This window comes from Rhineura floridana, chromosome 15 (assembly GCF_030035675.1).
Source record: "Rhineura floridana isolate rRhiFlo1 chromosome 15, rRhiFlo1.hap2, whole genome shotgun sequence".
Classification (NCBI taxonomy): Eukaryota; Metazoa; Chordata; class Lepidosauria; order Squamata; family Rhineuridae; genus Rhineura; species Rhineura floridana.
In genome coordinates this window covers 38,597,702-38,621,854 of record NC_084494.1, presented here as the reverse complement: position 1 = coordinate 38,621,854, position 24,153 = coordinate 38,597,702, and the positions used below count along the sequence as shown (strand labels likewise).

The following is a 24,153-nucleotide window of genomic DNA, read 5'->3' as shown; positions in this document are numbered from 1 at the left end:
TGCTCCACCCCAGATTTTGTCTGGCTAAGAGTGAGTGGGAAGGCTGGGGGGGGGGAGAGTTCCGCTGTGGCAGTTTCAATGGCACCCAAACACCCCTTCCTCCTTTTCCTATTCTGTTGTCATAGCAACAGCTCTGTGCTAGAAAATGTTGCTCTTCCAGGTGCAAAGGTGGTGTGTATGGGGGGGCTATACTTTCATCCCCCACCCCATCAGTCTAGACGCACCTGGAAATAACACCGTAAATGGGGGGGGGGGTAGAAGAAGAAGCAGCAGCTATAATTCAGACCACATTTAATGCACAGAACAATCCAAGCACGTGAAAGATGCAGGCAACAACAACACCATAAACACAAGGGGGGGCTTAGTGGGGATGCCCCCCGCTAGCCTTCAGCAGCCCCCAGGGGTGATGCCCCCCGCTAGCCTTCAGCAGCCCCCAGGGGTGCTTTTTCCCAGCCCCTGACACATTTTTTCCTTGGGGGGTGGTGTAAATTTTCCACCACTTCCCACCTTTCTTGTGGTTTTTCTTTTCAAGTTTTCTCCCTCACCCCCACGTTAAAATCCAGCAACATTGAAAAAAAATATCCTGCCTTGTATAACAGCTGACTGTAACCCCACCCGGGACCCCTTCCTTCCAGCTCCCCCCAGGAGAAGGGGCCAGGCCTGCTCTCCCCGCGCTTCCCCGGCCTTTGCCCACCCCACTGTCAGCCCCCATAATGGCTCTTCAGTCAGACTTCCTCTCGGGACTTTGATGCGTGACTCTTCCCCAAAGCAGCCCCTTCCTTCCGGAGGCTGGCAAGGTCCTCTCCATCCAAGGCTGCAGAACCGAGGGGGGATTTGGGCAGAGGAGCCCTCCTCCTCGCAGGAAGTGGACTTGGGGGAGAGCAGAGAGAAATCTCCACTCCACTCTACCTGCAGCTCAAGGGGGGCAAGGGGCAGAGAGAGAGGGAGAGGCTGCTTGCTGCCAACTGCCCTCTCTGGCTTTATGGCTTTGAGTCAAGTTGTGGCTCATCTGATGACAGCCGGTGGAGGCAAGATTTGGTCCCCACTGCTACCGTTGGGTGGAGGGAAGAGGTAGGTGGGAGGGGGAAATCCCACGAAAGGAGTTTAGGACAAAAGATGTTGCCCCCCCTTTTAACGGGAGGGGTGGAAGGTTCCAGCCAGGCTGCTGGGTGACGGAGGAAACATTCATGTTCCACGGCCAGGCAGGGCTCAGCACCGTCCCCCCTCTCTGCCACGGCTAAGATCTTGGGACCAACCAAGCAGCAGGAAGAGGGGGGTTGGCAGAGGGCCCCAGCCTAGGTCAGGGTGATATAGGCTGCTGCCTTCTCCTTCAGCTGCCGCAGGCACAAGTGGCAGCTCCAGGTTCCTGTTTTGGGGGGGAAGCAAGGGGCAGCAGTATCAGATGGGAGGCTCCCCCTCACAGGGCCCACCCCAGGGCCAAGGCAGCCCACCCCTCTCCCACCAGGTGCTCTCCTAGGGTGGGGTCCCCCTCCTCACCTTCAGGGGGCTCAGCCATGGGGGGGCTCAGACAATACATGTGGTAACCCCGGTCACAGTCGTCACAGAACAGCAGCTGGTCCTGCAAGGAGGAAAGAACAGCAAGGTGGAAACTGCACAGGTGTTCAAGGGGGCTGGTCTCTGGCCGGCAGCCTCTCAACCAAAACAGCAGGGGACGGGCCTCCTAGTGCATCAGACTTTGGCTGCAGGTAGCTACGGCTGGCCCTGGCTCAGCCCAGGGTCTTCCCTAGCCTCACCTGGGGCCTTCTCCGGACAAAACGGGCTCTACCATTGAGCTACAGTCCTCCTCCAGGTGGAAGAGGCAGATGAAGCGGGCCTTGTTTTGGCTGCTCAAGACCCATTTGGGGTACCGGCTGCATGAGGAAAAACCTCCTGGGGTTTCATCACATATTTGAGGATTGTGCACTGACTGTGGCAGATATATGAAGAAAGGAGCCAGAAGGGGGAGGGGGAAAGGAGCAGCGCCTACCAGGAGGAAGGGAGAGCGTAGTTCTGCGGGGGGGGGGGCACTTGTGTTGCATGCAAAGGGCCCCTGGCTCAATCCCTGGCAGCATCTCCAGTCGGGCCTGAAAGGAGCCGCTGCCCATCAGTGTAGACAGTACTGAGATGGACCACTGGGTCTGTCTCTGCAGACAGGGATATTCCTCTGATCCTGGGAAGAGAGAGGTGACTCAGGCCAGCAGCATTTTCTGAGGCACTGGAAGGGTTGGGGGCTGGGGCAGCCCAATAAGCACAATCCTACAAGCACATCAAGGGGCTTGGGGCGGGGTCAGATTCAGGCCAGGCTCGCTCACATACATCATTCTCCGAGGTGCCACAAAGGCTGCAGCTCTTGCACTCAATGCATTGCCACCGGTAAGTCCGCACGGCGGCCGTCATGTTCACGGTGAACTGCAGGCACGACGGATGCCCTGGATGAGAGAGAAAGAGAGCAACCAGTGAGCCTGTGCACGCCCCCCCAGGGAGCATCCAGGAGCGCTTAAGACCTGAAAAGACAAGGGACCAGGGCTGCCACCATACCGCCTCTCTCTCCTGAAAACCCACTTGTGCAAAGGGACAATTTGTTTTCCACCATAAAATAATCTTTAAGCAGCTAACAAATCTAGTTTACATGATAAAAACAACAGCGGTAGCTGCAAAGCAACAGCACAACTAATATTGAACACTCAGGTGAATAAGGCTTATCTGGCCTCTCAGAGACAGTGGTTGCCCCAGGCAACCTCTCACTGAGGAATGAATTACAGAGCTAAGGGAGGCCACCACAGAAAAGGCCACATTTCTCTCTCTCTAATAATGACCTCCACAGGTGAGAGCATCCCCAAAGTGCTTCAGCTAAGTAGGCAGGTTCATGTGGGGCAGGTCGCCCTCTGGCTATTCATGACCCAGGCCATAGAGGGCTTTTACAGATGTAAACTGTCACCTGGCAACAAAGCGGGAACCAGTAGAGCTCATGGAGTGCTGGAGAGAGTTGCTCACTGGCAGTGTGTCCTAAGTAACCCAGCTGCCTTATCCTGCACCAGTCAAAGTTTCCAGACTCTTGAAGGGTAGCCCAACATACAAGGCACAGCAGTAGTCCAATGTGGTCAGTACCACAGCACCGATAACCACAGTGAGAACATTTTGTTCTAAAACAGGACTCTGCCAGTAGACCAGCCAAAGCTGATTAAAAAATGCTTTGTAGAACAGTCACTGCTTGAGTTTATTTCATTAGCAAAGCTACACCAAGATGCACTCCCAAGGTACACTGCACGTACTCAGGGGTGCTCTGTCCCTTGTTGCTATGCTGATCCGTGGATGAGACCAGCAGGTTGAAAAATGCTCCACTCTGGTGGATCTTGGTTTGATTAAGTCCCCGACTAGTTTCCCTTCCCCACACTATGGTACTTGCAACAGAGTACCTGTGGTGGTCATGAACCAGAGTGCTGTCAAGTGCCCCAGTGCCCTTTCCCCACTCTGCACCAGGCTAGGCTGCCACTTTGCCACTCACCCACCCTGCTGTTATTCCCTGATGCCTCACACCCATAATGCCTTGCTACCCTTAATTCCACTCTTTCCATTCTGGAACCATGTTCCCCAGCTCCTCTGCCCCCTAGCCCAAGCCCAAGCCCACAGCCTCCTCACCCGAACGTCCACAATCTGCACAGGAGATGAGATCCTCGGGGCAGCCGGTCTTCTTGGAGCCGCCTAGACAGAAATCACAATAACCGTTTGGTATGACTGTGCCGTCCGGAGCTTTCTTAGCTGTAAAACAGCAAGGAGAGGCCAAAATCAAGGGGGAGGCCGTGCAGACCCCCTGTGCATCCCACGTAGACCTCCCCCCACCCCCGCTGGGCAGGCAAGAGGAGTTCCATGCCCAACTGCCCCAGAGTCACATGAGTGGGCTCCTCCTCCCACTGCATGGAGAGTTTTGCAGACACCTTGGTCCACATGCAAGGGTCCTGAGCAGTCTGAGTATTCCTTTCACACATGACAAATCCTTCATGTCCCTGTCACTGTCAGCATGTACAGGTGGCTATCCTGCCACATGCCAAGGGGGGCTCTGTGTCACATGTATACATGCATTCGTCACACACGACTGAACAGGTACACAGCCCATGCAATTTCTTTCACAAAAGCCATCAGTGAAAAGGCCCTAAGTTTCAAGGGCCCCCACACTCTTCCCCTCTTTCCTTTCCCTGTCCTGCAGCCCTTCATTTGTCAAAGCATTCCAAGGTATTTGAAATGCACGAGAAGCAGCAGAATAAAGTTAGGGAAAGCAAAGCAGTCATCCTCAAAAGGGCTTTGTCTGCCCAGATCTCTCACAGAATTTGACCCTCCTGGTTGCTGAACGTGGAAGTGTTGGTTTGGGTGGGGAGACCTCTCTACCAAAGTTTAGGGACGCCTTCCGCTCCACCCACCCCAACACCTGCTTACAGGACAGGAAAGAGGTGGCCGGGATGGGCTCAACCCAGGCAGCTCCTCTCCCTGGCAGATGGTGGCAGAGGAGCAGCCCAGGTGGGCCCTGTCATGGCCACCTTGTTCTCGGCCTCACACCTCACAGGGGTTTACCTGTGTGCCTGCGCTGGTTCTCGGGGACCCAGTTCAGCTCTTTGTAAAACTCTGGAGAAAGCCAGACATGCAAAAAATGGAAATAAGCATAGCGAAAAATGGAACACATCTAAGTCAGCTACATGGTAAGCAAGTCAGGTTTCCAGGAAAGGAGTCGTCATAAATCTCTCGGCATATTTGAATAGACAGATAAACAAGCAAAGAAATGAATGCATAAAAAGAGAAGAGGGTGTTCAGTGAACGGATGGAAAGCGGTAGAGGCAGGAATGGAAGGCACAGAGTCTATTCTTTTAATACCATAATTGGGCGGGGGGACAGGTATTAGCATATAAAACAAGCAACATCCTTTCTCAGGGTGAAGCCTCCAGACCCAAAGAAGGGAGCTCATCTGTGGAAATCCAGGGACACTCAGGGAGAGCCAGGCCCCATCTCTGGGTCAGGAGGTAGCAACTGCCCACTCACCACCCTCCCGCTGAGTGGGACCCAGGCATCCTGCCCCCTCTTTTTCCAGAAACTGTGGTGCTAATCTGTCCCATCCCCCAACCTCACTCCTTTGTGCAGATTCTACTACACCAGCATGCACTGGTGGTCTCCATGGTAACTGTCTAGAAAAAAGATGGGATGTGTTAGTTGGGCAGGGGGGTAAAGAAGGACTCTCCTCTTTGCCACCACCACCCAGCTTTGAAAGAGGATAGTGGCATTGTGGGGAGGGGGGCAGATAATCCAAGCTAGACTTTGGCTGACCACACCCATGGGAAGAGGTTTTCTTGGCTCACTTTGCCCTGTTTCCCCTCCTCAAAACGGGGAAGGGGAATGGGGAAAATCACATTCAGGCAGTCTCGCTTAGCTATGCACAGACACCCTCCTCCCCCGCCCTCCCAGTGCTGACATGTGCTCACACCACAAACACACACACAGCAGATTCCTAGATTGTTCCCCAGGCGTTCTACACCCCGCCAAAAAAACCCTTCACTCCCATTACACACACACACCCCCTCAGGTACATTGCCTGAACCTCACACTTCACAGAGATAGGACTCAGCTGAAGAGTCTCCCCACGCACACTGTACTGGCTATTCAGAAACTTGCATGGAGAATTCCCACGCCTGTTGCTCACACATGAGGCTTTTTACAGTCAAGAGGCTTTCTATGCCTGCACACAAATGAATTCTTGGAAAGCCAGACATTAGTCTGCAGGCACACACAAGACCCACACACAGAATGTGGAGTGCATTCAGTCCACCAGGAGAGGGTAGAGTAGCTTAGCCCCCACCCCACCTGACACTCCCGGCTGCCCTCTGGTTGCAAATCAAATGGTCCCTCACTTGGGGTGGGGGCTGTGGGGTGTGTGTGTGTGTAACATTACATCTCCCCCAGACACCCCCCCGTGTGGTATTCTTCCTTAGCCAGCACATGAGACTTCTCCAACAGTCTGCGACTTAATTGAAATGATAAATCAGACCAAGCAGGAAATATTATACCTGCCAACTCCACCCACCCAGTTGCCATGGCAGCCTCAACGGCAGGCGGGTGGGGGATGTTAAAAATGAAGACCCTCACTCAGGAGGGGTGGGGGAACGGTGTGGCCACTCTCTCTCCAGGGGGAGGCAAGACACAGTCATGGCATACATCTGACTGCATTAGCATACACGAACTTTTAAAACGCAAGCGCCTCGCATAGAGGCTGAGCTTTTACAAAATGCAGGTGAAGGGCAGAGTTGCTGAGGCTGCAGACCAGAAGACTCTTGCGGGAAAGTATTTTGAAAAGGCTGTTGCTCATTTGTGGGTGCCCAGGAGGAGGCTGCCAGACATCCAGCCAGACCCTGCCGGGGGGGGGCACTTAGCTTGGCAGCTGCCTTCGCCACCCAGCAGCGGTTCTTGAAGGCCTCAGGCCAAGGGAGACCTTTCCTGGGCCTGATGGTGTTTGGGATTAAACTGGGGGCCGCACAGGGCTACCCAGGCCCTCTGAACAGAGGCAGGCCCATCTCCTGAGCCACGGGGACAGAGGCGGCGGCTTCATGAGGAGGAAACCACCTTGTGCTCCTGGGGAAGGCTGGCATCAACCCAAACATCCTGGGCAGTTCATTGTTGTTCACAAGGCTGCTGTTCTTGATAAAGACTTCTCGCTGAGCGCCAGTGAGAGGCCTTGCCACGCCCTTTGCTCTAGCCAGGCTCCAGGTGCTTTGGACAACGACTCCTCAGCCATTTCCTGTAGTGCTGGAGCTGGTGGGAGTTGCAGCCCTAAACTCCAGGCAGGTCTACAGTGGCTGACAACAGCTCTCCTGGCTTTCAGGCAGGAGCCGCTTTTCTTTCACAACCTGGCCTAGATGCTGGCGATCGAACTTGGGAGGGTGTATGCAAAGCAGGTGTTCTTCCCTTGGGCTACAGCCCCTCTCTAAATGCTAATTACATCCTTTGCATTTAGATAGTGCTTCTGCATGCTCAAAACAACCTTGCAAGGTAGGCGAGTATCATTGCATGCACCCAAAGAAATGCAAAGACGTCTAACGTGTAGACAGTTCAGGCTGAGCCTTCAGAAAAGGAAATGCCCAACTGGCCCATAGCCAATTACTGGGAGCCAAACGCAGTTGTGGGGAGGATGTGCTGAGGTGTGTGTATGTGGGAGTTGTGGCAGGGCGGAGTGGGGAGCTTTTCCTGCAGTAAACAGAGAAGCAAAGCGGGTCACTCACGTTTGTGGTTGTTCTTGCGATGGAAGGGCAGAGTGTGACGCTCAGGTCCCTCTTCGCCCTCTTCCTCTGCCAGGTGTGTGTGTGTGTAGTGGTAGCTGAGTCCCGGGCGGTTCTTGTAGCGCTTTCCACAAACTGACGGGAGATAAAGAAAGCCCAGATGCACACAGCAGAACCTCAGGAACCCCCTCAGAAGAGACAGCCCCCGCTCCCCAGAGAGAGAGAGAGAAAACAAACCCTCTTGCCCCAGGGAATACTCTCCCCGCAAAGGGGCTCTGCTGCCATCCTAAAAGCTGCAGTGCCAGAGCTTTCCCACAATAAGGGTCATTTGGAAAGACACCCCCATCCTCTGCTTTCACACAGATATTGAGAAAATAAATGAACTGGTGTGGGCACCTGGACCTCTCAAAACGCCCTGAAAGAGCCCCCTCCCAATCTGCCCCCCCATCCTGTTCCCCATTTGTACTCCCCAGTTTCCCAGTAAGACCAGGGTGGGGAAGGCGCAGCCCTCCAGGTGCCGCTGCACTGCATCTCCCACCATCCCTGACTTTCAGCTGGGCTGGAGAACCAAGAGTTCCCAGCCCTCCCAGCTCCCCCCCCCGCAGTGAGCCCTCATCCACATTCCCCTTCACCTGAGCCCCAGAGGTCCCATTTCAACCCTCTTTCTTTAAGAGCTGCCTTTGTGGGGCCTCCCTCTGCCCCAGAGCTCTGAAGATGCTTGCACCGGCCTCCTCCTCCTGCAGCCAAAGATCCCTCTGCTGCTTCCTCTTGATTTTGGAGATGCACATCAACGCCACATCTCCTGAGCCCAGAGACGACCCCGTGCAGAGGGGGAATCTGTACATACCCCCCCATACACACACACGCCCCTCTGGCCATTGTCCAGGAGATGCTCTCTGAGGCCAACTACTCACTGTCACAGACATACGGCTTGTCCCGGTCCTCCAGCAGTGCAGCGTCCTGCCTCTTGCGCAGGCCCCCGATTCCATATGCCTGGGTGGGGAGAAGAGGCACACCGCGCTTAATAAACCTCATGGCCATGGTGGGGAGTGGGGAGAGGGAATGACGGCAACACAAGGGCACCCATGGGCTCAAAGCTGACATCCAGTGTTTGCTTTTGGGACAGAGCTCAGCCTTGCACGCTGATCAACTTTGTTCTACACAAAGCCACTATTTTCCTTGCAAGGATTCCTTAAATATCACCAGAAATGATCCAGACCAACCAGGTAAACTCGGCAAGAGTTGAGCTGCAAAATCAGACCTGAGTTCCCTGAGCTCAGCTTCTCTTCAGGTTGACAAAGACAAATAACCTAAGTTTTGCAAGAGCTACACTGCAAGACAGTTTAGGTTAAAAAGTCGAGCAGAATAAGGGGGAAGGGAGAACAAAAGGCAAATTCAACCTAAACATGTGGAAATCCAAAAACATGTCTTTGTGTTTTCAGCTTTTAACATAGATTAAGGCATGTGATTTGGACTGATGCCAACCTAAAAAGAGGCTGGCCTACTTTGAAGGGTTTTGCTTTCAGCTTCGGAAGGAGGAGGGGGATTGGGGGTAGATGAAGGGAGCGTGGCTTGATGTGGGGGGTCAGGAGTTGCAAACAAGGCTATCTCCAGAGGGCGGCACGGTTGGACATTCATTAGGGCCCCATAGCCAGCAGGGGGCCCACTGCCTTCACAATGCTACCATTTCCAATTTGCACAAAGTAGCCCAGACGGTCCACAAAACTCTCACTTGCCTGGGCTCTGCTTTTTTCATGTTAGGGGGCCCAGGGCATGTATTGTACTTGAGGGCCACCAGCATTCTAGAGCCAGGAGGAGAAAGGAGGGGCACCCTTCCTGTGTTCACATGCTGCACCTGCTGTTCAGAGACGACTGGCGGAGTTCTTTCGGGCCACTTTGAAACAGAAATAAATTCTCCGTGCTTCACTGCCTCCCTTCGAGCCCCTGGTGGACCCTCAAGAGAAAGCAAATCCCACCCTCCCTCCACCTGGGAGTGAACAACGTAGAAACCTGCCTTCACTTGGTCAGTCTCACTCACCACTGACCACACTGGCTGGCAGCAATGGCTCTCCAGGGATCAAACAGAAGACCTGTCCCAGCACTACCAGGAGGTGTGGCTGCAGGTTGGACCAGGACCTTCTACACTGCAGGGCAAGTGGTCCTACTGCTGAGCTCCAGCCATCCCCCATGTGGCCCTTTCCTTTGCTCTGGGAGATGGGGAAGGCTGCCTACCCAGCGGTAGCACTCCGAATGTGCTCAGAAGCACTCGTCGCTGTATCTTCTCATGACCCAGTAAAAGACCCGGCACTGAAACCACATCCAGAGGCTAAGTGGCTCTGCCTTGAATTGAGCCCTGTAGCCATAAAGCTGGGGGCAGGATTGGATGGCTGATCCGTCCCTTGAAATGGACTCCCCACCACCACCACCACTTCGTGGCCTCTCCCACTTCATGCTATCCAGCCCACACACTTGGGGAGGGGAGAAGGGGAGGCCAGCAAAGATGTAGGCAAAAGTTAAGGAGATCTGCATAATCTTCATGCCCAAATATATCATAAATATATCACTTCCTGCAGTGGCGCCATCGGCTACCCCCTCTTCCTCGCCTCACTCCAAAAGAGCACTTGCTTGGCTCTTTTCATGGGGGTGAAGAGAACCCCAACTGAGAATCAGGCTGCAGGATGGAAGGGTCCCCCCTCCAACTCCCCCCCCCCACGCCCATGCTCTGGGAGGCCACTCCTCCTGGGTCAACTCTGAACACCAAAAAATGGCCTTGCTGGGTTTGACGGAGGCCGTCCATCTACTCCAGCTTCCTGTTTCCAACAGCAGCTGGCCAGATGCTTCTAGGAAGCTGACAAGTGGGGCTCGGCCTTCTCCTGCAGTTTATGCCCTGCACTGAGCACTTGGATGTAGACTGCCTCTGACCCTGGAGGTTTCATTTAGCCGCCACAGCTAATATTTATTATTTATTTATTACATTTCTACCCCACCTTTCTTTTCACGATAGAAACCCCAGGCGGCTTCCATGTGGTTCCCAGGCGGTCTCCCATCCAGGCACTGACCAGACCTGTCCCTGCTTAGCTTCAGCAGGGAGCTGGCCCCGTGTGCCTTCAGACCATCGTGTTGACGGAGGAAAAGCCCCCGTGCTCTTTGGGCGCCCTCTTTGCCCTTGGCCACCCTCCCCCACCCCCTGTGCCAGCCTGCTGAGCCCACCTTGCTTTTCGCTTTGTTCTTTCGGCGAGGAACATCGTCCTCCAGATCGTCCGTGTCCAAGTCATGCAGAAATTCGCCAGTCGGTGCCTTCTGCAACAAAGAAAGAGAGATGGACACCACTGACGGTAAGAGAGGCACAGACCCATTCTCAAAAATCATTACAACAACCCCTGAAGGTGGGCCAGAAGCCAGCTCTGTTGTTTGTTGCTGTTGTTAAAGTTCCATCTTGCCCCTCCCCCCATAAGGAGCACAGAGCAGCAAAGGACAAAACACTAAAAACATCTTAAAACATCTCAAAAACAAACATCTTAAAAATAAAACTTCTTAATAACATATTTTAAAAAATGTTTAAAAACATCTTAAAAAGCAATTCCAAAACAGATGCAGACCCAGATTATCCCCAACCATCACTTGCCTACTTGGCAAGGATTTGAACCAAGGGATCTAGACTACCTTTAGAAGCCAGCAGCCCTGAGCTGGGTCAGGCTCTGATCCCCCCCAACCACCCCTGCCCCTGCTGTGCCCTGGACATCTTCTCCGGCTAACTTCCAAGGAGTGTGTGTGGGGCTGCCAAGGGATTGGGAAGCTGCCTGAGGGAGGCCCCTGGGTTTGAGGTGGGGGATGCTCTGGAGTGTGTCATGGGTCGGGGGAGGGCTCTTGCTTTTCTCACCGGACAGTCCAAGATCAGCTCCTCCTCCTTCAGCTCCGGCTTCTTATCTCCAGTCTCAGCACACAGCAAGGCCTCCAAGACTGGCCCTTCGGGCAACCCCCCCTCCTTCTTCAATGGGGGCTCACAATCTGATGGGGGGGAAAAGAAGCCAGCTGAGACAAAAGGAAGCCCCTCCTCATCCTCCCTGCCCACATTTAATCAACACCCTCCCCCTCCAAAACCCCAATAACCTATGGACTCTCCATTCCAGTGTTCACCAACCGGGTGCCCTCCAAATGGTTTGGAAGACTGCAACTCCCATCCACACCGCCATATGAGGCAGGCGGACTGGTGGAAGCTGTTGTCAAAAACATCTGGGCAGCATCAGGGTGGGGAAGGTTGATCTAGGCCTATCCCGTTCAGGCTGGTCCAGCTGGAAACCAAATTGTGGCTCCCAACCCACCAGGTGAAGACCAAGGGTCATTCCCCCAGGGATAACTCTTCAAGGGTGGGGCCAGAAGCCAGAGTGGGTGGAGCAGCAGATGCAACTCTTCCCTTGGTCCAGTGAAAGTTGGGGGGTTCTCCAGTCCAGCCACACACACAACCCTCTCCATCCGCCATCCAGGAAAGCAGGATGCATGGTCACAGTTCACAGGTGTACCCCAGCCAGGGAAAAGCACTTGTGGAAGGCCTGGATGGGTGTAGCCAGGGGATAAGGAGCATGCACCAGGGACAGTGCCAATGGGCGGCATTTGCCCCCTCCCCTGGCTGAGGGTCCCCAGCCCTGGTCTACCCAGACATGGAGCTCTCCAGGGTCTTCGACTGGGAGGGGTTTCCCTTGGCCCCCCTGGAGATGCCAGATGTTCAGCCTGGGGCCTTTTGCATGCCAAGCAGATGGGGCTCTGCCACTGAGTGACAGAATCAACTGTATGTTGGAAGAAAGCCACAGGTCCAACCCTTTCCTAGAAGCTCAAAGAATTAAGGCAATCTTCTTCCATTCTTACTCCCTTCATTGACACATTTTAGTTACAGTTCCAAATATTTTTTTTCTGTGATGCTCTGCTTACGATTTGTAACCTTAATAGACTCTCAGCTGAACTCCTGCACAGCTGACCTTTGTTCACTTCCTGGCTGCTCCAGAAGAACCATGGGAATTGTCGCCTGCGGACACGTCTCTGTCAGAGATCTCTTGCCCTGACCACAGAATTACACCCGCCAACTCCTTACCAATCTTGAACTCACAAGGCCGCAGACGCGGATCCTCCAGGATATTAAGCCGCCTCTTCTTGCGCCAACAGCGAGCTGGGTAGGTGTAGATCTGACCTGGAGCCAGCCCTAAAGGAGAAGAAGGTTAGCTAGAAAAAGCCTGCCTCAAACTTTGGTGAGGAAAATTGGGATTTAGATGGGGTGAACAGCCACAGCTACTTGCCTTCAGTTTAACCCCTTAATCCCAGGCAGCTCTCCAATTTGTTCATATTCTGCCACTGAGGCAAAATTCAATTTTAATTTTAATCTAGGCACATCGCTATCCTACTGGGGCCCTGAAGAGAAAAAAGTCAAGGCTGCGAGGGCTATCTGCATCCCAGCCTATATCTCTCCTACATAAGCTTCAAACTCCTAGTCCTTATGAGGTCAAAGTTCTCTGCCTCTCAAATCTTGACTGCATTTTGCCTTCCTGCTTTCCCTTCTCACTCACTCCAGTCCACACAATTGCTTCTTCCATCTCCCTTCCCGCATGCCTTCCCCTGGGTGCACACTCAGACTGCAAGGCCTCCAGAGAAGGGTCAGCTCTACGTACAGCACTTTGCACAGGGTGCCTGCTTCAGAGAGCAGAAGCAGTCACAGCGCCCGCACCTGGGCCCCGGTGGGTCTTCTCCATCCAAATGTAGCAATTGTTCTGGGCAACGCCTGTCTGCGAGTCAAGGAAGGGAAGGCGCATGCTGCGCTCAGCGCATAGCCGGGCATTGTAGTTGCGGCAGTGTTCAATGGCTTCCCGGTAGAAATCCTCACCTAAGCTGTAAGGAGAAAGCCCACATTTCTAAACCTTTCTTAAAAGCCAAAATCATGGAGACATTCTTGTTTCTTTCATATTTACATCCTACAATTGAAGCATTTTCTGCTTTGCTCTGCTTGTACTTTGTAGGTTTGATTGACCAGCAGCTGAACACTTCCACAGCTGGTGCTGCTTAACTCAAACTGGGGATGAGCTCTTGCAAGATGTTCTGGGTTGAGCCAGCTGCTCAGTTTTTTTAACAACTTTCTCATGCTCTACTTAAAGGCCAGTTAATTGTTTGGTGAAAACACAAAAACTCAAACCCAGGGGTGTAGTCATCTGGGGTCTCAGGAGTCTTAGACCCCTTAATTTTGGGGGAGCTAGGTCCCAACAAGGTCCCTATGTCTCCAGCATCCTATGAGCCAAACAGCATCAAAGGGAAGTGTTAGCCACTGAGAAGAGTCTTCTAACATGCTGCCTTGTCCTTTCCTGCTGATTGAAGCCAATCAGAGTGAAAGGAGGTGAGTCAGCCACTGAGAAGACTCTTTTTAGTAGCTAACACTCTAACCTTTGATGCCATTTGGCTCCTAGGGACATCTGCTGTTGTGGGAGAAAATGTTAACAAGGATCTCATTTTCAACCCAACAGCAAAAAGGGGGGGGGGAAGAGGAAGATGTGTGGTTTTGTCCCAACCCAAAGCCAGAAATAAGGAGGAAAAGAGAGAAAAAATACATTCAAGGAGGGAGAGGAAAGTGTGTGTCTGTGTATGAGATGGTGTTTCAGGTTTTAATTGTTGTATGTATATAGGTGTGTCATGCATGGTAAGGTGAAATGCAAATGAATATGCTGAAAAACTTGTGTGTGATGCAGCCAATAACAGGGGTTAGGATCAGGAATTTCCATGCCTAAGTTTCCCCCTAAAACTCATACACTTTGCCCAAATACAGTTACTTTGAGTCTTACTATGGCAGCCAAGAAAGGAAACTCAACAAAGGAAGTTCCTTACCTTATAGCATAATGATGATATGATGAAAAACTGGCAGCATGGGCTAAAACATCTCTCTTTTTCTAACATTCTAGGTATGTGTGGAAGGAAGAGGGGGTGACACAGTGAGATAGGAGAAGGGGGTGGAAAAATTCCTTCTTACTGTCTAGAATGCAATGTTCAAACGGTTACAAATTCCTATGCAAAATGAGTGTCTGGCCTGCTTAGAGTGTGAATCCCTTCATTTAGGAAAAACAGGCTTTGTTTTAACCCAGCAGCAAAAAAAACCAAAACCCAAAGAAAGAGAGTGTGTGTGTATGTGAGGGGTGGGGAACCTACGCACATAGAAGTTTGTTTTTAAGTTTGTTTTTCTTTATTGTTGTAGGGCTTTCTGAGTCATTTATGCAGGGCCCAATGACTGTCAATTGCAAGCAAGCCTTTATTAGTTCCTACTTCAAAAAGCAAAGACAAGTTGTGGAGGGTGAGAATTCTGTAATTGTAGAAGAGACAGTGAATCCTGATGACAGCATCCCATCTACATCATCAAACAGTTTGGTAGCAGCAGGAGATAAACATGTAGAGACTGAATTCAGTAATTCAAGCAATATTTCTGACAGTGAGAAAGGACAGTGAAATGATGACAGTGGCAGAGAAGCAGGAAGCAGAATTCAAGCCTGGCCATATTATTCCATAGTCTTAGAAGGGGCATGGGTGTGACTATCATGAAGAGACACTGCACTTCTGACTTTGCCACCACACGGCTGCTCAAACCCAAATCCCTACGGCATTTTCTTTGGAGCAGCGGAACTTGCTTGTTGATTTTCAAGTGGGTCAGGGGCTGGATTGTTCTGGACAGCACCTATCCCAGCCCCCATCCACATGAGGCTCCTCTAGTTTGCTCAGCTCCCTTTTGCAGCTCACTGAGGTAAGACAGCAAAACCTGAAGGTTCCCCTGGCCTGGAATCATTCCAAAAGAAGCCACAGGAAGAAGAGGCATCCCAAACCAGCCACACACCAAAGAGCCACAAGAGTCTGTCTGCTGTGCCACTGCAATGAGATGCTCAGTCCCAAGGCAGACTCTTTCCAAATAAACAATTACAAAGGACTTAAGATTCTTTTTGCTTCTAGAACAAGAGTAGGGAACATGAGGCCCTCCAGATTCGTTGGGCTCAGGTGGTGTTAGGGGTGGCCCAGGAGACCTGAGTCTTTTCTGCTGGGATCTCCTGCCCCCTTTCTTTTAACTTAAAATTGCTTTTTTTAACTTTGGACAACTGTGTGCATTAAAAGCACAGCACTTAAGAGGACCCTCATCACTGACCAACCCAGAGGCAAACTTATTTTAGTACATAAGCAGCAGCTCTTGCCAACAGATTGTGGTGGAAGCAAAGTGCCCAATCCACCACATACAGTGTCCTGGGCCCAGAAAATACTGTTGCCCCCCCCAGAGCTCAGAGTATGCCCTGCTGGCCAGAATCTGTGTCTTCCCTCTGAAAGTCAGCTGAAATTTGTATCTATAGGTATAAGTGATCATATGCAAATATTAGGCAAATGTGTGTAATGGGATCTTGTCCAGAGCTTCTTATGCACCTAGCAACACCCTTATTGGACTCCAGCTCTCATCACCCCCAAGCAATGTGGCCAAGGGTCAGGGATGATGGGAATTAGAGTCCAGCAATCTCTGGAGGGCTTCAGTTTCCCCAGCCCTGTTTGCAGCCATCAGGAACGAGAGGAGGGAGAAGGAAAGTGCCTCCTATTGGAAGCACGGCAAAAGTCTCTCTCCCTGCGAAGAAGCGGTGCTTGGCCTGGGGAGGCAAAGAATGCAAGCAGCGCCGGTGGGAGCCCATTTTACCCACGGAACCACACACCACAAGACCAGGACTAGGGGAGAATGAAGAGTGGCCTGTGGCAGGGAGGGTGTCAAACCACAAAAGTAAGCCCAGAAAGACCACACACACACGGCCCTGCTCCTTGGCCCCTTTACCTGGTAGTGAATCAGCTGGTGCTCAAGGGTCAATTTGTGCAAGGGCTTTACCTGTTTCCAAGGCCAGGCTTCAGAACAGTGCAGCAATAATAAAGAGAGTGCCTCTAGCCATAAGCAGAGGGCCTTCCCCTCACCACTGAGCAATCCCTGCCAGCCTACAAGCACCTGAGATGAATGACCCGGCCTCCCAAACTGGAGGGTATGCCCTGGGCACAGCCCGAAGCCCAGCACTATTCATTTTTAGAAATCAGGACCTTAAAATGTGATGTTCCCTGACTCAGAGGCCAGGCGGGGCTGGGCTTAGCCCTCCACCCTGGCAGGTGTGAAATGAGAGGAGAAAAACAAACCCCACCCCAGGAATTCCATCTTGTGGTCCTGAAAAGTCACCCCCCCCCGGCCTCCACTCCCCCCAGGTCAGTCAGGTGCACTTGCACAAAACCTCTCACAACTTGTGCACTTGGGAGGCGAGGGAGACCACGCACCTGCTCCCTTTGAGCTCATGCATGCACATACCTACGCAAATGCATATTGTACAAGACTCTTTGCACACGCATGCCATGTGCACGCAAACGCACACAGAGTACACTTAGACACAACACTAGTCAGCACCCAGCACACTTAACATGGAAACACACAGACAGATGCCTCTCTGGCTGTAAAGCGCTGTGGTCTCCCATCAGTGCCGGATGCTTGGTGCACGGACACGGACACGGACACGGTGGTACCCTCAGTGTCCATTAGAGCGGTGTCCCTGGCAGCAACCCCCATCAGTGCTGGCTGTAATAAAATCAGAGCCAGCCTCTCCCATCCTAAGCCCCTCATCCTCACCTTCTCTCTCCCCCCATAACCCACCCCTCCCTCCCAAGACCAGATGCCAAACCGGCTGAGCCCATCTCTCTCACCATGCAAAACCATCAATGCTGCGGGGAGGGAGCAGAGAATGCCTTTAATCCCCCTCCCTCCTCCTCCTCCTCCTCCTCCTCCCTCATTGCCCCCATGCCTGTTGGGTGGGGATCTGCCACCCCCCCAGATGTGGGGCACTCACTCACCATTTGATAGGCTTGTGCACAGCTGTGGCCATTTTGATACGGTATGGAAATCCCTCAGCCTGCCTGGGCTGCTTGGAGAAGCAGATAATTTTTCCCCCTTTTCTTTCTTTTCTTTCCTTTTTTTTTTTTACCTCTCACATCAGAATATACTGTACAATTTTATTCATTCTCCAGTAGCCTGCAGGGAGGGGGGCCAATCACAGTCCAGCTCCTTTGAGCCCCAGTGCACCATGGGGAATGTAGTCCCAGGGCTTTACAGAAGCCTCCCACACACACACACATCTTTCTTTCTTTCTTTCTTGGCATTATTATTTCTTTGCTCCTCTTTCTTTTGCAAGCTCTGGAAAAGGCGGGGTGGGTGCCAGGCAGCTGCCACAAGGGGACTACAGCTCCCAGAGGGCCTTGCGTGTGACAGCTGCAAGGCCCACCTCCAAAGGGTGCAGGATAAAGAAAAGGGGGAGGGGCAGCTCCCAATATAAACTGCTTGGATATAAAACAGATTTTGCATTTTATCACAGTCACTTCTGTACAACTGCAGTTTGGGGAGGGGGGCTGCAGGAACATCTCTTCCCCTCCTCAAAGCAGGTGCAGGGGTCAGAAAAAGGCAGGGGGGGAATCTCAGCAAGGTCTTATCCAGAGTTAGTGGGCGAGGGGGGGAGGAGGAAAGAATCCTAAGTCCAAAAAGCTTTTTTGATGACTAGCTTGACTCTCTCTGTGTTTTGGGGGAGGGGGGAAGAGGAAGAAATGGCATCTCTCCTGAGAGATCAGAAGGGGACTCAGGAGACCCCACCCCACGCAGGGGCTTCATTGGATTCCCAGGCTCAGCCCCAGAGCCTCGTGTGAATGCCAGACCCATTTAATGGGAAGCTGGGCTAAGAAGGAGGGTGCTCCTGAACACATGCAGAGTGCCTTTCTCTCCCCCATCTGGCATTCCCCCCCCCAGCCACAAAAGCAGCATGACTTCCTGAGCCAGCCACCCCCGCCCCGTGCTGGCCCACAAGGTCCCCAGCAGTTGTGGTCTGACTAGAGGGCATGTCTGTGCATGGAGGATGCTTTAGTGTGGGTCCTCTGGGGTCCCCAAGAGACCAGAGTCCCCACGGGTCTCCTTCCCTACATCAGGGGTGGGGAGCCCCCGGGTCCCAGCAGCCCCAAGGACCAGGGATACTGATGGGAGGGGGGTCCCAAGGGCTCCCCACCCCTCCTTCAGTGCCTGTGCCCTTGCCCTCGTCCCAGAGCCCCACAACCAAAGTGGGGCAGGCCTATGGAAGGAAGGAGTTTTTTTGGGGGGGCAACATGTGTATACTTTTGGGGTCACTCTAACTTTCACCCCCTCCTGGCTGATGAGGAATTCCTAAAGCAGAAGTCCTGCAACTCAAGCCCCCCAGGATGCCCCCAAATCCAAGTGGGGCAGAAGGTTAGGGCCCAGCTCTCTGCACATGCTCAGAGTTACAGCCTGGCTCCCTTCCCTTGTTCCTGGGCCAGCTGGGCCCCATCCCTGATGACAGGCCCCTCACCATTATCAATCAACACCTTCTGCCCCTCCAAGAGCCCCCCCTTGATAACAGGGTGGAGACTGCATTGCACAGCAGAGCAGCTGTTTTCCCTGGGTTGTGCTGTGGATGCTCAGTCTGGAAATGGGGTCAAGGAGATAGGGGCCCCCATCAGGACTCAGTTGCTAAAGTAGGGGTCTCTCTCACACACACATACACACGCACCCCTGTGGTGGCCCTCTAGGTGTTGCTGAATTACGCCTGTCCCTGGTGGCTTCTTATGATGTGATCAATACTTCCTCTGCTAAATCTTAATATATGTTGTAGTTGTTTTACTGTTCTGTACACTAGAGATCTTTTTATATATTAAGCGGTACAGAAATAGTCTAAATAAAATAAATAATCAGCTCTGACCACAGGACCTGCTGGCCACCAGGGTTGACAGGAGAGGAGCCCAACACCATTTGAAGAGGGAGGATCTGTGGCTCAGACAACACCATGATGGAGAACCCCTGACCCCTGCACTGTGGGTCTTCCTACAGGCACTCTGCGTATGTTCAGAGCCAACCTGGCATGGAAAAAAGGTGTTCTAGAGGTAGGCCCGCTGTGGGAGCCCCCCTCCCTCCCTCCCAAGCAAGGATAGATGGAGGCCTGGGCTGGGTTCATGAGAGGCTAATCGCGGCTCGCCGCGGGCCAAGACGGCCGGAGACGTTAACCCTTCCCGCCCCTTCCAAGGGAGGAGGCCTGAGCCAGATGTCCGTCCCGGGGGAGGGCGCCCTCTCCCTGCTCTGTCCCCAGATTGCAGGGCTCGTCTTCGGGGGGGGGAAGCAGGGAGAGATAGCCGTGATTTACCCAGGCCCAGGGGGTGGGCTTTGACCTTCAGCCATAGGGCAGAACCAGCCCCGATCCTGGCTGGCCTCTGACGGTTCGCGGGGTGCTCGGGGCGGGTAAGAGCGCTCCAGCGGCGCCCCGACACGGTTCCCTGGGAGTAAGCCGAGCTCAGCGGGGGATGGGGGGCACTGCTGAGCAAGCCCCCCACCCCCGCGGCGCCCTTACTCGAGGGTAAGCCCCAACCGGCGCGGGCCGTCGAGGGGAGGCGCCTGTGCTCGCCGTCACCGCAGCCAATGGGGCGTCCGGCCGGGCAAGCAAGCAGCGGAGGCGGGGCGCCGTCGCCTGGGCTCTTCCAGGAGGGAATCCCGGAGACGAGACACCTGGCGGGGCCCCCGCAGCTGACCCCCCTCCCGCCCCGGTCTGCCTCCGCCGCCGCCGCCGCCGCCGTGCTTGCTTTGGGGGTGAGCCTGTCCTAAACGCTCCCCCGCCCAGTTTTGCAGGGGCACCGCCAGGGCGCGCCTGTACCCCCCCCCCGTTGAGCAGCCAGGCTGAGAGGCACGTGAATTGCAGCAGGGGCGGGGGGCTTTATCCCTGCCTCTTGCAGGCAGTCGGGGAAGGCGAGCCCGCCGCCGCCCTCGCCTTTCAGGGCCAAAAACCACTTCGGCTGGGAACCTCCAGTTGTGGGCCAAGCAGAGGCGGGGATGGGGGGCGCCCGTTTAGAATAAGAGCCTGCATCTGAGCATGTACCGATCGCTGATGAAAGAATGTTTTAGATGTTTTTTGGGATGTCTGTAATTGTGTTCTTTAATATATTTTCCTTCTTTTTGTAAAATGGTTTTACGAACATCAGAAGAGCCCTGTGGCTGGATCCGGCCAAAGGGGGCCCACCTAGTGCAGCATCCTGTCGTCACAGTGGCCAACCAGATGCCCCTTGTAGGAAGCCCGAAAGCAGGACCTGGGTGCAAAGAGAGCCCTCCCGGGGGTCCAGCAACTGTATCCAGACGCAACGCTATGAAGGCAGAACGGTGCCATTATGGCGAGTATTCCTCCATGAATTTATCTAATCGTTCCTTAAGGTGGCCGCCCTGTTCTGGATTCCTTCAGGAGGGAGGTGGAATATAAATTCAATAAATAAATAAAAATAATAATGGGTGTGGATGCCTATCAATGGCTATTAGTCCTGATGGTCAAGGGCTAACTCAAGGGTCAGAGGCAGCCTGTCTCCAGTTACTAGCCACTACTTGTCCCCTCCTTTCCCACTTATGGGTTTCCCAGTGGGGCATCTAGTGGCCACTGATCCCATGGGGGGGGTTCTCTGATTGGGGAGAACAGGATGCTGGACCACATGGGCTCCCTTTGGCCTAATCCAGATGCTGTGGGGCTCTTCTTGTGCTCTTCAGATCAGATAGCAACCCCCCCCTGCTGCCCCCTTCTGTTGGAGCTGTGTCTGCCACCTGCTCTGTCCTCCCGCCTCCCATTCACCCTAAGGATGCTGCTACTTTCAAGTTATGATGGGCAACATTACCCGGTCACCAGTATTGAAATAAGATTCAACCACCAGGGCAGGCATCTTCTGTACCTGGATTTTTTTGGGGGGGGGGGCTCTAGTTCTTCCCCAAAATGTCTTGGGCTGGGCCGTGTCCACTCATGGAAGAGTCTCCCACAAAATACAGTGAAAGCCACCAAGATGCCCTTAAAAGAGGATCAGACAAATTTGCGGAGGAAGAGAAGGCAAGCCGTGGCTACTAGCCAAGATGGCTATGTACATTCTACCCCCGTTGTTGGAGGCCGGCTGCCTCCGACTGCCAGCTGCTGGGAGAGGAGTTGGGGCACTGAGGCCCTGCCATTGGGGCTTCTGGTTGGCTGTGATGAGAGACAAGCTCCCCGACTCCATGCAAGAGGCTACTCTCTCATCTTCTGTTCATTGACAGCTAAGGGGGGAGGCCTTTTTTCATCCTACTCTCAAAACACATGGCTGGCCACCGCTGGAAGAAGCAGGGCCACAAGGCCGTTTGAGGCCCTGGACTTAATAGCTGGGGGTGGGGGGTGGGAGAGCCACGTGCATTACTTCTGTTCCCAGCCTTGGATATCACTTTTAGGGTGAGAAATGTGTCTTTGAACTCTTGACATGTCTGGATGGGGGGCAGAGAGGTGTAGATAAGCCTGTGTAGAAACTACCCTACTGTACAAAGGCAGCATTTGCATTCATTGCTTCACCTCCTCTTGCCTCTGGCCCTGCCCATCCCTGCTATGTGGCCCCTAGAAGGTTGTCCGTAAGGGAAGACGGCCCTTGGTTCCCATCCCTCCAGCGTGAGCATCTTCCAGAAAGGTGAAGAGCAGTTAGAAAAACAAGGCATAGGACGTGTCACTGTCCCTCACCCAGCTCCTGTTCACTAGGCTGGTGAGAGTCTAGGTATCATTCCCCAAGTCAGCCTCCCCTAACCTGCCCAGATGTTTTGGACTACAACTCCCATCGGTCCCAGCCAGCATCGCTGCAGAACGCTGTGGCGGATCAGCAGCCGGGAGTCTTCCTCTACCTGCCAAAGAGGAGGGGCTTGTTCTGTAGCATAGAAGGACCCCACTGACACTACATGCAGGTCTAAGAAGTAGCTTAAATTATGCCACAAGGCCGCAGTAAATAGCCGTTACTTCCTGGTGCTCTGCTAAAAACAAAGACCAGCAGTAAGAACATCTTCAAATACACTAGTAGCAGGAGACAGTCTAGGGAGGCAGTTGAACTTGAAAGGTGAAAGATGTGTTGAAGGAGGATAAGAAGGTTGCAGAGAAGCTGAATGAATTCTTTGCACCAGTCTTTACTGTGGAGGATATAGGGCAGATCCCTGTGCCTGAATTAACTTTTGCAGGAAGGGAGTCTGAGAAACTGAGGCAAATAGTGAAGATGAGAGATGAAGTTCCAGGCTTAATGGACAAAATAAAAACTGACAAATTGCTGGGTCCAAATGGCATCCACCCAAGAGTTCTCAGAGAGCTCAGATGTTCCATAGCTGATGCTCTAACAAAAATATGTAATTTATCCCTCAGATCTTCTTCCTTACCAGAGGACTAGAAAGTGGCAAATATAACACCAATCTTTAAAAAAGGGTTCCTGGAAGTTATAGGCCAATTAGCTTAATGTCTGTTCTGGGAAAACTGGTGGAAATTATTGTTAAAAGATAAAATAACCAAGCACATAGAACAAGCGTTGTTGAAGCAGAACCAGGATGGCTTCTGCAAAGGTAAGTCCTGTCCCACTAACTTATTAGAGTTCTTTGAAAGTGTTGACAGGCACATAGATGTGATCCAGTTGACATTGTGTGCTTGGACTTTCGAAGTGCTTTTGACAAGGTATCTAACCAAAGACTCCTGAGTAAGTGTAGCAAACATGGAATAAGAGGAGAGGTCCTCTTGTGGATCAGGAATTGGTTAAGTAGCAGGAAGAGTCGGAACAAGTGGACAGGTCTCCCAATGGAGAGATGAGGAAAGTAGAATCCCCCAAGGATCGGTATATGGATCTCCTGTGCTTTTTAACATGTTCATCAACAACCTGAGCAGCAAGGGCACCAAGTTTGTTGACGATACTAAATTGTTCAGGGTTGTTAAAACAAAAAGGGGTTGTGAAGACCCCCTAAAGGAACTCTCCAAACTGAATGCATGAGCATTTCAATGTAAACAAATGTAAAATGATGTATATTAGGGCAAAAACCTACATTTCACGTATACGCTCATGGGGTCAGAACAGGCAGTGACTGACCAGGAAAAAGACCTTAGGTCATGTGGATTACTCGAGGAAATATGCGGCAGCTGTGAAACAGGCAAATTCCATGCTAGGGATCATTAGGAAAGGTACTGAAAACAAAACTGCCGACAGCATAATGCTATTATACAAACTTAAGGTGTGACCACATTTGGAATACTGTGTACAGTTCTGGTTGCCCCTCCTCAAAAAGGATATTGTAATGTTGGAAACGGTTCAAAAAAGGGCAACCAGAATGATCAAGGGGATGGAGTGACTTGCCCTATACAGAAAAGTTAACATTTGGGGGCTTTTTAGTTTGGAAAAAAGGCAAGTAAAGAGGGGCATGATAGGATGAATAAAATCATGCACAGCATGGAGAATGTGGACAGAGTAGTTTTTCTTCCTCTCAGCACTAGAACTTACAGACATCCAGTGAAGCTGAAGGTTGGAAGACGCAGAACAGACAAAAGAAAGGACTTCTTCACACAGTGCAGAGTTAAACTATGGAACTCACTCCCACAAGAGGCAGTGATGCCTGCCAACCTGGATGGCTTTAAAAGAGGAATTTAGACAAATTCATGGAGGATAATAAGGCTATCAGGGGCTACTATCTACAATGACTCTGCTGTAGGAGGCCTCTGCCTACCAGTTGCTGGGAATCACAAGTGGAGAGAGAGCTATTGCAACCAGGTCCCACTTGTGGGCTTCCCTTGGGGGCATCTGGACTAGGGGGGCTATCGGCTTGATCCTCTGATGTTCTTTCCTGGTAACCCATTTTACCTCTGGCGTAACTAACGACCTGGCCTTCAGGGATTTCATGCTTAAAAGTTTTATGAGCCCTACGCCTCAGTTTCCCTCCTTCTCTGCTGTCTACCTATGACAAATTTTAGAGAGTGAGCGCCTTGCAGCAGGCATCTCTCTCTAAAGCACTGTGTAGATTGATGGCATTTTAGAAACTAAATCTCAATGTTTCAAA

General features: G+C 52.5%; 1 protein-coding gene and 1 long non-coding RNA gene across 10 annotated transcripts; one reads left to right on the top strand and one right to left on the bottom strand.

The window, feature by feature from the left end:
- Window positions 1-251: 251 nt before the first annotated feature.
- Window positions 252-19,712, bottom strand: DPF1 (double PHD fingers 1). 9 transcript variants are annotated; one of them, XM_061597564.1, is made up of 12 exons: window positions 19,463-19,712; window positions 12,967-13,127; window positions 12,355-12,447; window positions 11,134-11,261; window positions 10,464-10,553; window positions 8,168-8,246; window positions 7,257-7,388; window positions 4,567-4,617; window positions 3,640-3,759; window positions 2,317-2,429; window positions 1,498-1,579; window positions 252-1,366 (listed from the first exon to the last, which is right to left on the bottom strand). In XM_061597564.1, the coding sequence occupies exons 1-12, from the start codon at window positions 19,495-19,497 to the stop codon at window positions 1,296-1,298; spliced, it is 1,155 nt and encodes a 384-aa protein (XP_061453548.1). In that variant the 5' UTR covers window positions 19,498-19,712; the 3' UTR covers window positions 252-1,295. The 9 variants fall into 9 exon arrangements, with proteins under 9 accessions (XP_061453548.1, XP_061453549.1, XP_061453547.1 ...); XM_061597565.1 differs by lacking the exon at window positions 19,463-19,712 and adding an exon at window positions 17,121-18,049; XM_061597563.1 differs by lacking the exon at window positions 19,463-19,712 and adding an exon at window positions 17,121-18,048 and having other exon boundaries at window positions 12,340-12,447.
- Window positions 19,265-20,589, top strand: LOC133370772 (uncharacterized). The gene is made up of 2 exons (XR_009759198.1): window positions 19,265-19,902; window positions 20,292-20,589. It is a non-coding gene; the product is annotated as an uncharacterized LOC133370772 (long non-coding RNA).
- The last annotated feature ends 3,564 nt before the right edge of the window (window positions 20,590-24,153 follow it).

Excerpts from the sequence above, each read along its gene's own strand:
- DPF1 (XM_061597562.1), bottom strand. The coding sequence starts at position 19,497 with ATGGCTGAAGGTCAAAGCCCACCCCCTGGGCCTGG. Across the intron at positions 7,389-8,167 it reads CAAGCCGTATGTCTGTGACA|TTTGTGGAAAGCGCTACAAG; the intron begins GTGAGTAGTTGG and ends ATCTCCCGTCAG. Across the intron at positions 4,618-7,256 it reads TCGCAAGAACAACCACAAAC|AGTTTTACAAAGAGCTGAAC; the intron begins GTGAGTGACCCG and ends GGCTTTCTCCAG.